General features: G+C 42.1%; 1 protein-coding gene across 1 annotated transcript in view; it reads left to right on the top strand.

Annotated features, from left to right (window-relative positions):
• MAPk-Ak2 (MAP kinase-activated protein kinase 2) overlaps nucleotides 1-8,801 on the top strand; it is a 30,060-nt gene extending 21,259 nt beyond the window's left edge. Inside the window, exons 6-7 of the mRNA XM_053794536.2 lie at nucleotides 483-693; nucleotides 8,387-8,801. Coding sequence (XP_053650511.1) covers nucleotides 483-693; nucleotides 8,387-8,590 — 415 coding nt within the window. The 3' untranslated portion in view covers nucleotides 8,591-8,801. The remainder of the gene's footprint in view (nucleotides 1-482; nucleotides 694-8,386) is intronic.
• The last annotated feature ends 4,404 nt before the right edge of the window (nucleotides 8,802-13,205 follow it).

The raw sequence follows: 13,205 nt of genomic DNA, 5'->3' as shown, positions 1-13,205 counted from the left end.
AAATTGTTCCAGCCTGATATTGTGATTATTTTATATTTTCTTTCTACTAGATACTTGTTCACTTAAGATTATTATAAGAGTATAATAGGCACTTCACATTATTATAAGAGTATAATAGACACTGTAGATTATTATAAGAGTATGATAGACAATATATAGTGACATAGATTATTATAAGAGTATGATAGACTATTTTTTTTTTTTTTTATTATCACACTGGCCGATTCCCACCAAGGCAGGGTGGCCCGAAAAAGAAAAACTTTCACCATCATTCACTCCATCACTGTCTTGCCAGAAGGGTGCTTTACACTACAGTTTTTAAACTGCAACATTAACACCCAATAATGTGAATGGAACAATTCACAAGTAATCTAGAGAGAGAGAGGTGTAAGCATCACACCTGAAGTTTCTTTCTGTTTGTCTTTGTAACCATTAATCAACACCATTCTTCATCTCCTTAATTTTTTTTTCTCTTTCCCCAGGCTTTGTGGTTTCCCTCCCTTCTACAGCAATCACGGCCACGCAATATCGCCGGGGATGAAAAAGCGGATCCGTACTGGCCAGTACACTTTTCCTAACCCCGAGTGGGCTAATGTGAGCCAAGAAGCCAAAGACCTAATCAAGGGGATGCTGCGTACGGACCCAGAGGAACGACTAACAATCTTTGATGTAATGAAGAACAAGTGGATTGTGGTGAGTTATCTTTAATGTTGTGTTCCATAGTTGTTTGAATGTTGTTTTTTATCACACTGGCTCTCTCCTACCGAGACAAAGTTCCCACCTCCAGGACTCAAGTCTGGCTAACTGGTTTCTTTGAATCCCTTTACAAAATGTTACCTTGTTCACACTCCAACAGCACATAGTCCCAAAAATCATTTGCCGTCACACCTACCTCACACACACACACACACACACACACACACACACACACACACACACACACACGCACACACACACACACACACACACACACACACACACACACACACACCCACACACACACACACACACACACACACACACACACACACACACACACACACACACACACACACACACACACACACACACACACACACACACACACACACACACACACACACACACACACACACACACACACACACACACACACACACACACACACACACACACACACACACACACACACACACACACACACACACACACACACACACACACACACACACACACATGCATATGCATGCATGCTGTATGTCCAAGTCCCTCACACACAAAACTTCCTTCACCTCCCTCCCTCCAACCTTTTCTAGGACAACCCCTGATAAATTAGACACATGTGCAACTCTTGGGTATCTTTATTGAGGAAACGTTTCGCCACACAGTGGCTTCATCAGTCCATACATAGGAGAAACTTGAAGAACAGGAGGAGAATGAGGTAATCAGTCCCTCAACCTTGAGTCGATGTGTTCAGTCCATCAATCTTGAGTAGAATACGGCAGATGAGCGGAGAAGCAGCTTATAAACCGTATGGCAGGAGAGGTGCAGCAGTCATAGGTAGTGTTCAACTTCTTGGGATCTTAATACTTAGGAATCCTTCGCTTGCCTAATTCTTGGGCACGACCTACTTCCACATTGAACAAATGTGACACTACCTATGACTGCTACACCTCTCCTGCCATACGGTTTATAAGCTGCTTCTCCGCTCATCTGCCGTATTCTACTCAAGATTGATGGACTGAACACATCGACTCAAGGTTGAGGGACTGATTACCTCATTCTCCTCCTGTTCTTCAAGTTTCTCCTGCGTTTGGACTGATGAAGCCACTGTGTGGTGAAACGTTTCCTCAATAAAGATACCCAAGAGTTGCACATGTGTCTAATTTATCAACATGTCGGTTCTCTGAACCATTCATCTACAAGGACAACCCCTACCCCACCTTCCCTCCACTACAGATTTATACACCCTCCAAACCATCCTATTTTGCTCCATCTCTTTAAATATCCAAACCACCTCAACACCACCATCTCAGCCCCCTCAATCATCATCATTCATCATCATTCATTGTCATTCTTCATCATCATCATTCATCATCATTCATCATCATTCATCATCATCATTCATCATCATCATTCATCATCATCATTCATCATCATCATTCATCATCATCTATAGAGGCTAAAAGTGTGAAGCATCAGAGTATGGTGATATTGTGCCAACAATAATATATGGGTGTGAGGCATGTGCTTTTAACATTTGAATGAGTAGGAGGCTGAAGGCCGTGGAAATATGTTTGAGAGAGATGTGTGGTTTGATCATGCAGAGAATTAGGAGTGTAGAAATTAGGTGGGGGTTATCAAGCATATATTCAGAGGCAGGCCGGACTTGAGTCCTGGAGATGGGAAGTACAGTGCCTGCACTCTGAAGGAGGGGTGTTAATGTTGCAGTTTAAAAACTGTAGTGTAAAGCACCCTTCTGGCAAGACAGTGATGGAGTGAATGATGGTGAAAGTTTTTCTTTTTCGGGCCACCCTGCCTTGGTGGGAATCGGCCAGTGTGATAATAAAATAATAATAAATAATAAAATAATTCAGAGGGCTGAGGAGGAGTTGTTGAGGTGGTTTGGACATTTAGAGAAGATAGAGCTGACTGGGATGACTAAGAAGGTTTGTAACTAAGATGGAAAGGAGGAGGAAGAGAGGTGGAGGTCATTCTAGAAAGAGTTGGAGAAAGGGAGTAAAGGAGTTTTGAGTACTAGGGGCTTGAACATCCAGCAGGATTGTCTAAGCATGTTAGAGGGGAGTGATAAGTGGTTTTTATGGCTCCCTGAGCAAGGTAACGTCCATGAAAGGATTCAGGGAAACTGGTTAACCAGACTCGAGTCCTGGAGAGGTGGGGGATCTTGCAGCTTTGAACTGTCAGTTACTGTCTTTGTACTCTTGGCAAGACAACAATTGAATGAATGATGGTGAATGTGTTTTCTCTAGGTAGTAGGTTGGTAGACAGTAACCGCCCAGGGAGGTACTACCGTCCTGCCGGGTGTAAAACGATAGCACCTGTAATTGTTTTACCTGATGGTAGGATTGCTGGTGTCTTTTTTCTGTCTTATAAACATGCAAGATTTCTGGTATGTCTTGCTACTTCTACTTACACTTAGGTCACACTACACATAAACGTACAAGCGTATATATACACAGCCCTCTGGGTTTTCTTCTATTTTCTTACTAGTTCTTGTTTATTTCCTCTTATCTCCGTAGGGAAGTGGAGACACAACACGCATGGGTTTCTCCGTAAACCATGCGTGTTGTAAGAGGCAACTAAAATACCGGGAGCAAGGGGCTAGTAACACCTTCTCCTGTATACATTACTAAAGTTAAAAAGAGAAACTTTTGTTTTTCTTTTTGGGCCACCCTGCCTCGGTGGGATACGACCAGTGCGTTGAAAGAAGACAGAAGAAAAATATGTTTTCTATTTTAGATCACCCTACCTCAGTGAAAGACTGGCGGTGTTTGATAAACGACAGTAATGGGTCACTGAAGACTGCATCACAGTAACTAAATGGATGATGTGAACTTGTATAATATTCTCTTCAAGGGTGACTCTTATTTATTTTTTTAACACTGGCCATCTCCGACCAAGGCAGGTTGACTTGAAAAAGGAGAAGCACTTCTGCCATGATTCACTCCATCACTGTCTTGCCAAAGGCACGCAGATGCTACAGGTCAAATATCCCTCCAGAGTGCAAATATCTCCACCCCTCCTTCAGAGTGCAGGCACTGTTTTTCCACCTCTAGGACTCGAGTCCGGCTAACCAGTTTCCGTGAATCCCTTCGCAAATGTTACCTTGCACACACTCCGACAGCACATGAAGTCATAAAAAGCCCTTGCATATAAAACAAGCCGCTCCCAACAACCTTTCCTAGGATGACCCTAGGTGAGGGACTAGTTTCAAGGGTTTTCTTACCCTGGTGGTCCAGCCTGTTGGTCAATCAGGGTATTGCTACTAGCTGCCTATATGGCCATTGCAACCTGGTTCATTGTGCACTTCTAGTAGTGCTTAAAGGCATGCAAGCAAGCAAGACATGCCAAGGTCCCAGAACTGAAGCATATCCACATGTAATGTCATAGGTGTTTGCTGACATCTCTTTCACCACATGTTATTGGTAACATACAGTGAACCCTCCATATAACAGACTAATTGGCTATGTAATTGGTAATGGCAGTTGTGGTGGATAGAAAACAGATTGTTTTGCAGTGATTATAATGGCAGTTAACAATTACAAATCAAGTAGCCAGTAGATTTTGTTCCATATTTCTGAAGTCCATTATACAAAGGTCCGTTATATAGAGGGTTGACTGCAAGTTTTTAATTCTTCTAGTAGGAAGAAATCTGGTATCCCCTTAAAAACTGTATTTATTCTCTTAGATTTTTTACATTTGTTGGTAGAAGGTTGAATAGTCTGCAGATATTGATATACAGTGGACCCCCGCTTAACGATCACCTCCAAATGCGACCAATTATGTAAGTGTATTTATGTAAGTGCGTTTGTACGTGTATGTTTGGGGGTCTGAAATGGACTAATCTACTTCACAATATTCCTTATGGGAAAAAATTCGGTCAGTACTGGCACCTGAACATACTACTGGAATGAAAAAAGTTCGTTAACCGGGGGTCCACTGTATTTTGTAATTGTCTGCCACTCTTATAATAATATAATTATTTACTACAAGAACATACAAGGTATACAGACCATAGCTGACAGTGACATATTACTATATAGAAAGCTGCTTGTTATGCAGAGCATTTCCCTCAAATTAGGTCAGTGTCCCAGGATGCGACCCACACCAGTCGACTAACATCCAGGTACCCATTGTACTGATGGGTGAACATAGACATCAGGTGTAAAGAAACATGCCTAATGTTTCTACCCTGGCTGTTAATCGAACCAAGACCCTCGCTGTGTGAAGCGAGAGCTTTAGTCAACAGTCAGTTTTAGGAGGTGTGGAGTTATTAAAGTATTAGTCATGAGGGCTGAAGAGGGGCCGTTGAGGTGGTTTGGTCATTTCAAGAGAATAGAACAAAGTATGATGACTTGGAGAGAGTATAAATCTGTAGGGGAAGGAAGGTGGGGTAGGGGTCGTCCCTGAAAAGGTTGGAGGGAGAGGGTAAAGGAGGTTTTGTGGGCCAAGAGGCTTGGACTTCAGCAAGCGTGCACGAGTGTGTTGGGAGTGAATGGAGACTAATGGTTTTTGGGACCTTACGTGCTGTTGGAGTGTGAGCAGGGTAATTTTTTGTGAAGGGATTCAGGGAAACCGGTTAGCCGGTCTTGAGTCCTGGAAATGGGAAGTACAATGCCTTCACTTTAAAGGAAGGGCTTGGGATATTGGCAGTTTGAAGGGACGTCTAAACTGTCGTATCTGAGCGCCTCTGCAAAGACACTGATTATGTATGAGTGACGGTGAAAGTGTTGAATGATGAAAGTTTTTTTTCTTTCTTTTTGGATCACTCTGCCTCAGTGGGAAACGGCCGACGTGTTAAAAAAAATTTAGGACCTGAGGTATTTAAGCTAATTCTTGGGTAGTTTTGGGTGAAAGGGTTGGACAAGTGGGTGGGTGGGACTGGTTGGTTTTGAGAAGGACTTACCTAATTTGGGCCAGTAGGCCTCTTGGAGTGCTCCTCCGTTACTTCTTGAAATAACAAGGTGAAGTGTATGTTAGTAAGTAGGGACCTGGATGTTAGTGGACTAGTGTGGGTGGCATCCTGGGGTACAAGTTTGAAGGACCACAGTGAAAATAAGACAGGAGCCCTTGATGAAGCACTGCCTGGTAGTGCTGCTGTTGTCACACAGAGTGATGGCTCTCATAAAGAAATTGGAGCACGCATCAATAACTGGGCCTCTGCCCTTCAAACAGAACTGTTTGCCATACTCCTTGCACTCAAATGTGTCCATGTATCTAAGGTTGACACTTTAATTGTAACTGATTCTCTGTCATCCATAAATGCTCTCAACTCATTAAGTATAAATTGTGGCATGCTTGTGTCAGAAGCCAGACACAGGTATGGTAAGATTGTGGACAGTGGAGTCAGAGTGCACATGCTGTGGATTCCATCTCACATTGGTCTTCAGATGCATGATAGAACTGTTATAAATTGGCTAAGCTGTATGCTTTCAAAGAGGGGGTAGATTACGATCTTGGGTTGTCAATTAGCAGTTTGAGAACAATAATATGAAAAGAACTTCAATTGAACTTTATTGACATAAGACATAGGGAGATTGACACAAGTCAGTCCATCTATCATCATTCCATCATGCAGGAGGAGCCACATGTCTATGGTGCATCCAACAAGATAAGCAGACTCTTGGATGTCACTACCGCCCGGCTCCGGCTGGGTTACAAGTATCTGTGGCAGGTTAAATCACCACCACCAGATGTAGATCAAACGAAATGTAAACTTTGCCAGATGGACTATTGTCACACCCTGCGTCATTATGTACTGGAGTGCATCACATCTTGCGTCATTATGTACTGGAGTGGGATCAAATTAATGAATTTAGAGACAACTCACTCAGAAGTGTTCAAGAAATGGCAAAGTATTTTATCCACAGTGGTATATTACAGACCATTCTGGAGAAATACCCTGACTTTGCTAGCTGTAAATAAAGCATTACCACGTGTGTGTGTGTGTGTGTGTGTGTGTGCGCGCGCACACACGTGCTTGTGTGTATACATATATTTGTATGCTTGTGTGCATGTGTCTGCATGCACCCTCGTGTGTGTATGTGTGTGCGTGCACCCTCGTGTGTGTATGTGTATGCGTGCGTGCTCGTGTGGGTGTATGACCCACTTAATATTTGTATTTATAACTCATTACAATTGTGACCAGGTGTGGATGTATCAGTGGCTCATTACTTTGTAATTTGTTCATGATTGTAACCATGTATAGGAGTGAGGCTGATTCATTACCTCTGTAACTTGCCATGATTGTGACCAGATCTACCTGGAGTTCATTACCTTTGTAACTAGTTCAGCTATCATAACTTTGGGGTCCAGTCCCTGGACCCATTATGTACCTTTGTAATCTTTTGACTACCATCCACAGGATGGGTATGTGGTGACTACCACCCACAGGATGGGTATGGGGTGCATAATAAAGATATTAAACTAACTAACTAACAAGTGGCTGTTGAATGCCACTGAGTGTCCGAGAAAATATTGGGCTTGTTGTTTTACAAATTCTGTTATTGTTCACCTAGCAAGGAAGTAGGTACCTGGGTGTTAGTGGACTGGTGTGGGTGGCATCCTGGGGGACGAGGTTGAAGGACAACAGTGGAAATAAGACAGTCCTCGATGAAGCACTGACTTTCCTGGGTTATCCTGGGTGGCTGACATTCCCTACCCTGGGTTATCCTGGGTGGCTGACATTCCCTACCCTGGGTTATCCTGGGTGGCTAACATTCCCTACCCTGGGTTATCCTGGGTGGCTAACTTTCCCTACCCTGGGTTATCCTGGGTGGCTAACCCTCCCTACCCTGGGTTATCCTGGGTGGCTAACCCTCCCTACCCTGGGTTATCCTGGGTGGCTAACCCTCCCTACCCTGGGTTATCCTGGGTGGCTAACCCTCCCTACCCTGGGTTATCCTGGGTGGCTAACCCTCCCTACCCTGGGTTATCCTGGGTGGCTAACCCTCCCTACCCTGGGTTATCCTGGGTGGCTAACCCTCCCTACCCTGGGTTATTCTGGGTGGCTAACCCTCCCTACCCTGGGTTATCCTGAGTGGCTAACCCTCCCTACCCTGGGTTATCCTGGGTGGCAACACTCCCTACCCTGGGTTATCCTGGGTGGCTAACACTCCCTACCCTGGGTTATCCTGGATGGCTAACCCTCCCTACCTTGGGTTATCCTGGATGCCTAACACTCCCTACTCTGGGTTATCCTGGGTGGCTAACACTCCTTACCCTGGGTTATACATAAATAGCCCGCACATAGAAGAGAGGAGCTAACGACGACGTTTCGGTCCGACTTGGACCATTTACAAAGTCAATGTGACTTCGTAAATGGTCCAAGTTGGACCAAAACGTCGTCGTTAGCTCCTCTCTTCTATGTTCGGGTTATTTGTGTATTGTTCCAGTCACGGTATTGTGCCTTTTTGTTATCTATTTACCCTGGGTTATCCTGTGTGGCTAACTCTTCCTACCCTGAGTTATCATGGGTAGCTAACCCTCCCTACCCAAGGTTATCCTAGATGGCTAACCCTCCAGGTTTAAAATCTGAACAAATCTTGTCTTGCGTCCATCTCCGTTATGCAATTAAACCTTAGCCAGTTCCTATTTCATAGTTTCTCATTGTACCTCGTCATTATAGCGTACACTCATGATAATTTTGCGACTTCTCTTCCTACAGCAATACTCGGAGGTGCCCCAGACGCCACTCCACACCTCCAGGATCCTCCGCGAGGAGGGGGACTTGTGGCAGGAGGTCCAGGATGAGATGACGCGCTCCCTGGCCACCATGCGTGTCGACTACGACACCCTGCAGATCAAAACCCTAGACCACGCCAACAACTCGCTGCTCAGCAAGCGCCGCAAACGTGCCACTGACAACTGAATGCGTCTACCGAAGTCGTAGTATGAGCTTGTATTTGTTGCAAGTACTGTATTTGCAAAGCAAAATTGGAAAATGGAGATTGTGGAATTAAACATTCAGTCACAAAGGTGACATGTCAACTGTGGTGTTTACATGTCAACTGTGGTGTTTACATGTCAACTGTGGTGTGATACCACAGTGAAAGGAATATCTATATATAACTATATACCAGTATTTTAAAATTTCAAAATGACTATAACGGCAGTATTTCTAAAAAATATTGTACATGCCTAGAATTTTTATGTGGATTTGATTTTGACCTTTGAAAATATAGATGAATTAAATTTAAGAATCAGTTAATATATTCTGTTTACGAGGTGAATATTAACCGCGTATATGATGGCATTTTTACTTGTAATTTGAAGGTAATTTTATTGCAATACAACTAATACTGTATTGTGATTCTTGACAATATATGTGGTATACTGTATGTGTTGTATTAGAGAATAAATCCCACATGGACAAATAGACAGTGGAAAGAATCTGCTTACTTCAGCCTCAATCCGAGACCATCTCCAGCGGATAGGAGTTGATTGAGGGTGATGTAAACACCCCCTTTCCGCTCTTTTATTTTCCGTCCGTATAGGATTTGAGTTTTTGATGATCGGCGCCTGACGTCGGAGATGTTTATACGTTAAACTCATTTAATATTCAAATCTAAATGTGATCAAAGACCCAGGAATCTATTTTTAATTTTTGTGTGTGTGCATGAAGGACCTTCAACAATAGGAATGAGTAAATTTGGTGGGTCTTGTGATCAACAAATTGTTATACAACGCTGAACAGATCAGCTACGAGAATTTGTTAGAAAGTTAGACTGCTCTGTTTAGAGCTTTACGAAGACACGATAAAGCTCTAGGTGGAGCTGGAACATTGTTCAGCAATAGGAATGAGTGACTGGTCTTAGGGTCAACAAATTGTTAATACTAGTTTTAACAAACCAGCTATGAGAATTTGTTAGAAAGTTAGATTGCTTTGTTTAGAGCTTTATAAAGGCACGACTTGATAAATCTCTAGGCAGAGCAAGAACATTCTTTTAAAAAGAATACTCCACACTTTTTTTTGCCATACTTGTTTGTGTCGCCTTTCATTGCAGGAGGAGAGGTATGAACAACCTTCCATTCTGCTGGAAGAATTTAGAGATGGGTGTTGATAGGCTGAGATGATTACAGGAATATACACTGCCATATGGAAATACCATTTAGTAGACAAAATTGAACTTAGAAAGTTGATAAGTCGATAGTATTATCTATGGTGTGGCAGAAGCAGGGACAGAGGCATCAAATTTTTAACTTTGTTAGTAGTTATAGATATGTTAGCTTGCCAAATAGAAAGTATTACTTGTGAAATTGTTAGAAGCAAGGATAGAAGCATCAATTTGTTGAGTAGAAAGCATTGAAATTGTTGCATTTCAGACGGTGATACAATTGCCGATATTTTTTTTTTTTTTTTTAATTTAGAATTGCAGACGTAGGGATTGATAGAGGAGGTTTCAGCGGTGCTTCACATTTTTAAATATTTGTTCAAACTCCAGGAGAACCCTGAAACGTGAATTCTAATTCTGTCCTAACATTTATGAATTCACATAATGTGAGTGTGCAGTTTTACGTATGTGAGTGCAGACCATAAGTTGTACTAGATTGTAACTAATGTGCAGTGTGGTACAAATATGTTAGTATTTCAAGTTGTCTCCTATAGGTAGTTAAGATTTGGACATGTTCGTAGTAAAAATATTGCAATAGTACAGTGGAGTGTCGAGCCTTTCAACCTGTAGCCTGATCGTCGTCAGATTGCAAATACGATTATCCACAACGGCATTCCCTCTAATGCAACACTGTTCGACTTACAGGCTTGGCATTTATTTTTTGGCATAAAAAAAGTATCACTACTAAGAGGTTGAGCTCCTTGTGGGTTTAGTGCCTAGTTGTGATTGTAATAATAATAATAATAATAATAATAATAAAAATAATAATACTAAGAGGGCGAAATGTATAATGGTAGATTCACGAAATGGTAATAACACAATTGTAAACTAATCGTGGTACTGATGAGGTTAGAACGCATGGCAAGTGAGCGGTAAAACTCCGGGCCAGTGTGTAAGCCACTGGGCCAGCTGACTACAATAAAATTCATCCAGCTAGGTACATGTATATGTATACAGCAAGGTACATGTATATGTATACAGCAAGGTACATGTATATGTATACAGCAAGGTACATGTATATGTATACAGCAAGTCCTTGACTTACAAACATATTGGAGACCTCCTGAATTGTGTATAATAAAGATATAAAACATAACAAAGAAAATTCTCAATATGTTTGTCAATTGAGAACTTACTGTACACCATAGGGAGGTTAGCATAGGCCTGGAGCTTTGTGACACTCTCCATGGGTTCTAACTGCACTCGTTCTGTAGTTTGATAATGGTAGATCAGTAGTCTGAGGACTGCTGGACTAAGGGTTCAAGACTCAATATTCAATCCAATTGATAAGATGCTTAACACAACTAGTTGTGGGAAGTGTATCGGCTGATACAGGTACAGGAGGGCCCCATACGGCACCTCTTTGGTGTTCCACATTTTCATTGCCTTTCAGTTGAGCCATTGTTCCACCTGCTGGTGAACATTGCTGGCAAGTGGAACATAATGAACAATGGCTCAGTTTAAAGCCAATGAAAACATGGAACACCGAAAATAAGATGTATATGCGAGGTCTTCCTGTAGGTGAAGTCCCCACAAGCTTGCTTGTAAGGGATAGTAGCATGTGTGTTATATTGTAAGAGTGATGTTGCATTTTTATGATTAAGGGGAAGTAAATGCAGTGCTGGCAATAGTAACTGTAATATGTAAGGTCATATCATGCTCTTCAGGAATAATGGCACTGATTTACATGTCTTGGATCATTCTTACCAGATACATAGCATTTTTAGGTATAGTACTTCACGTATTTTAAAGTACATGTATATAGTGATGCACTCCAGATTCAGGTTGGGCAAGACCAATGCCTTTCAGAATGGCTGAATTTTCAGGATAAGTTCTTAAAGCAATATAACATAGCTGTGACTGCTTATGATGTTCAACCTCATAGCCAACCCCTGAGGCCAGGCTTGTTGGCTGCCTGATTGGTGGGTGGTTGTTGTCAGTGACTTTGAAGCCCTGCAGCCAGCACCACCTGACTGATCTGACACTTGTCTTTGTGCCACTCTCTTTGACTCATGTGACTCTTACACAGATAACCCAAATGTAGGAGAGAGAAAAGAAATCTTATGACAACATTTTAGTCCATCTTGGGCTATTCACAAGACACACTGACAGAAGGGAGTGAGTGAGTGGGCCAATACATATACTGGCTCGCTCACTCCCTTCTATCATTCTTGTAAATGGTCCAAGTAAGACCAAAATGTCATCATAAGCTCATCTCTCCTAATTTTTTTTTTTTTTTATCACATTGGCCGATTCCCACCAAGGCAGGGTGGCCCGAAAAAGAAAAACTTTCACCATCATTCACTCCATCACTGTCTTGCCAGAAGGGTGTGTTACACTACAGTTTTTAAACTGCAACATTAACACCCCTATGTGTGGGTTATTTGTATATTGTTCCTGTCATGGTATTGTGCCTTTTTGTTTTTCATGTGACTCTTATTATGCTCGGTGATGGGCTGGGTGTAGTGCAAGTGGCAAGTCTGAGAAACTGTTTCCATATCTCTGAAATTTTCTCTTCTCTTAGGAGTCGAAGCCGGTATCTTGTTTCACAGGTGCTCCTCAACTTATGATAAACAAAGTTGTAAATATCGTAAATCAAGTAAGAATGGTATAAATAAGTAAATCAATAACTACTGCTTTTCGTGCCATAAGAGGCGACTAAAATGCCGGGAGCAAGGCGCTAGTAACCCCTTCTGCATAAATTACTAAATTTAAAAAGAAAAACTTTTGTTTTCCTTTTTAAGTCGCTGTGCCTCAGAGGGATACGACTGATGCGTAAAAAAAAAAAAATGACTATTGCCACTAAATAAGTAAATATACAAATAATTACTGCAACTAAATACCAGTATTGAAAATTAAATAATACACTTAGGGACTTGCTGCCTTCATTCTGGTTAAGATTCATCTGTAAAGTAATTGCTCTTGTACCATCATCAAGTTGAAATATTGGAAGTCGAGCCAACTTAAGTCGAGGAGCATCTGTAGTTCACTGGGTCATGTCCAAGGAAAAAAAACGGAAAGCTCCACTTGTGCTGTAAATCACATCCTGTGTAAGACAAGTCCAGTACCTGAATGGTTCAAGTGTTAGGCGCCCTACTTTCAGACCGATTTTGCTATTTTAACAAAATGACTTGTCGCACCTGCTTTCAATTTTTTAGGACATGAAAACACCCTTGACACTACAGCACAGTACTTGCCCTCTGCCATTAGCTCCCCTCTCTTAGCTGAGGGGAATTAATGGCCGGGTCACAGACCAGGCCGCTGGGCCATTGATCCCTGAAACCCTCTAGGAATACGGGTTTTGTGCATTTTTTGTGACATTGGTGTTGGGCCACAGGTGTCCATGCAATGCAGGATATCTAATGAGGGTCA

The sequence above is a fragment of the Cherax quadricarinatus genome, unplaced genomic scaffold, assembly GCF_038502225.1.
Source record: "Cherax quadricarinatus isolate ZL_2023a unplaced genomic scaffold, ASM3850222v1 Contig75, whole genome shotgun sequence".
NCBI lineage: Eukaryota > Metazoa > Arthropoda > Malacostraca > Decapoda > Parastacidae > Cherax > Cherax quadricarinatus.
The sequence above is the reverse complement of the archived record's forward strand: the minus strand, read 5'-3'. Positions and strand labels throughout refer to the sequence as shown.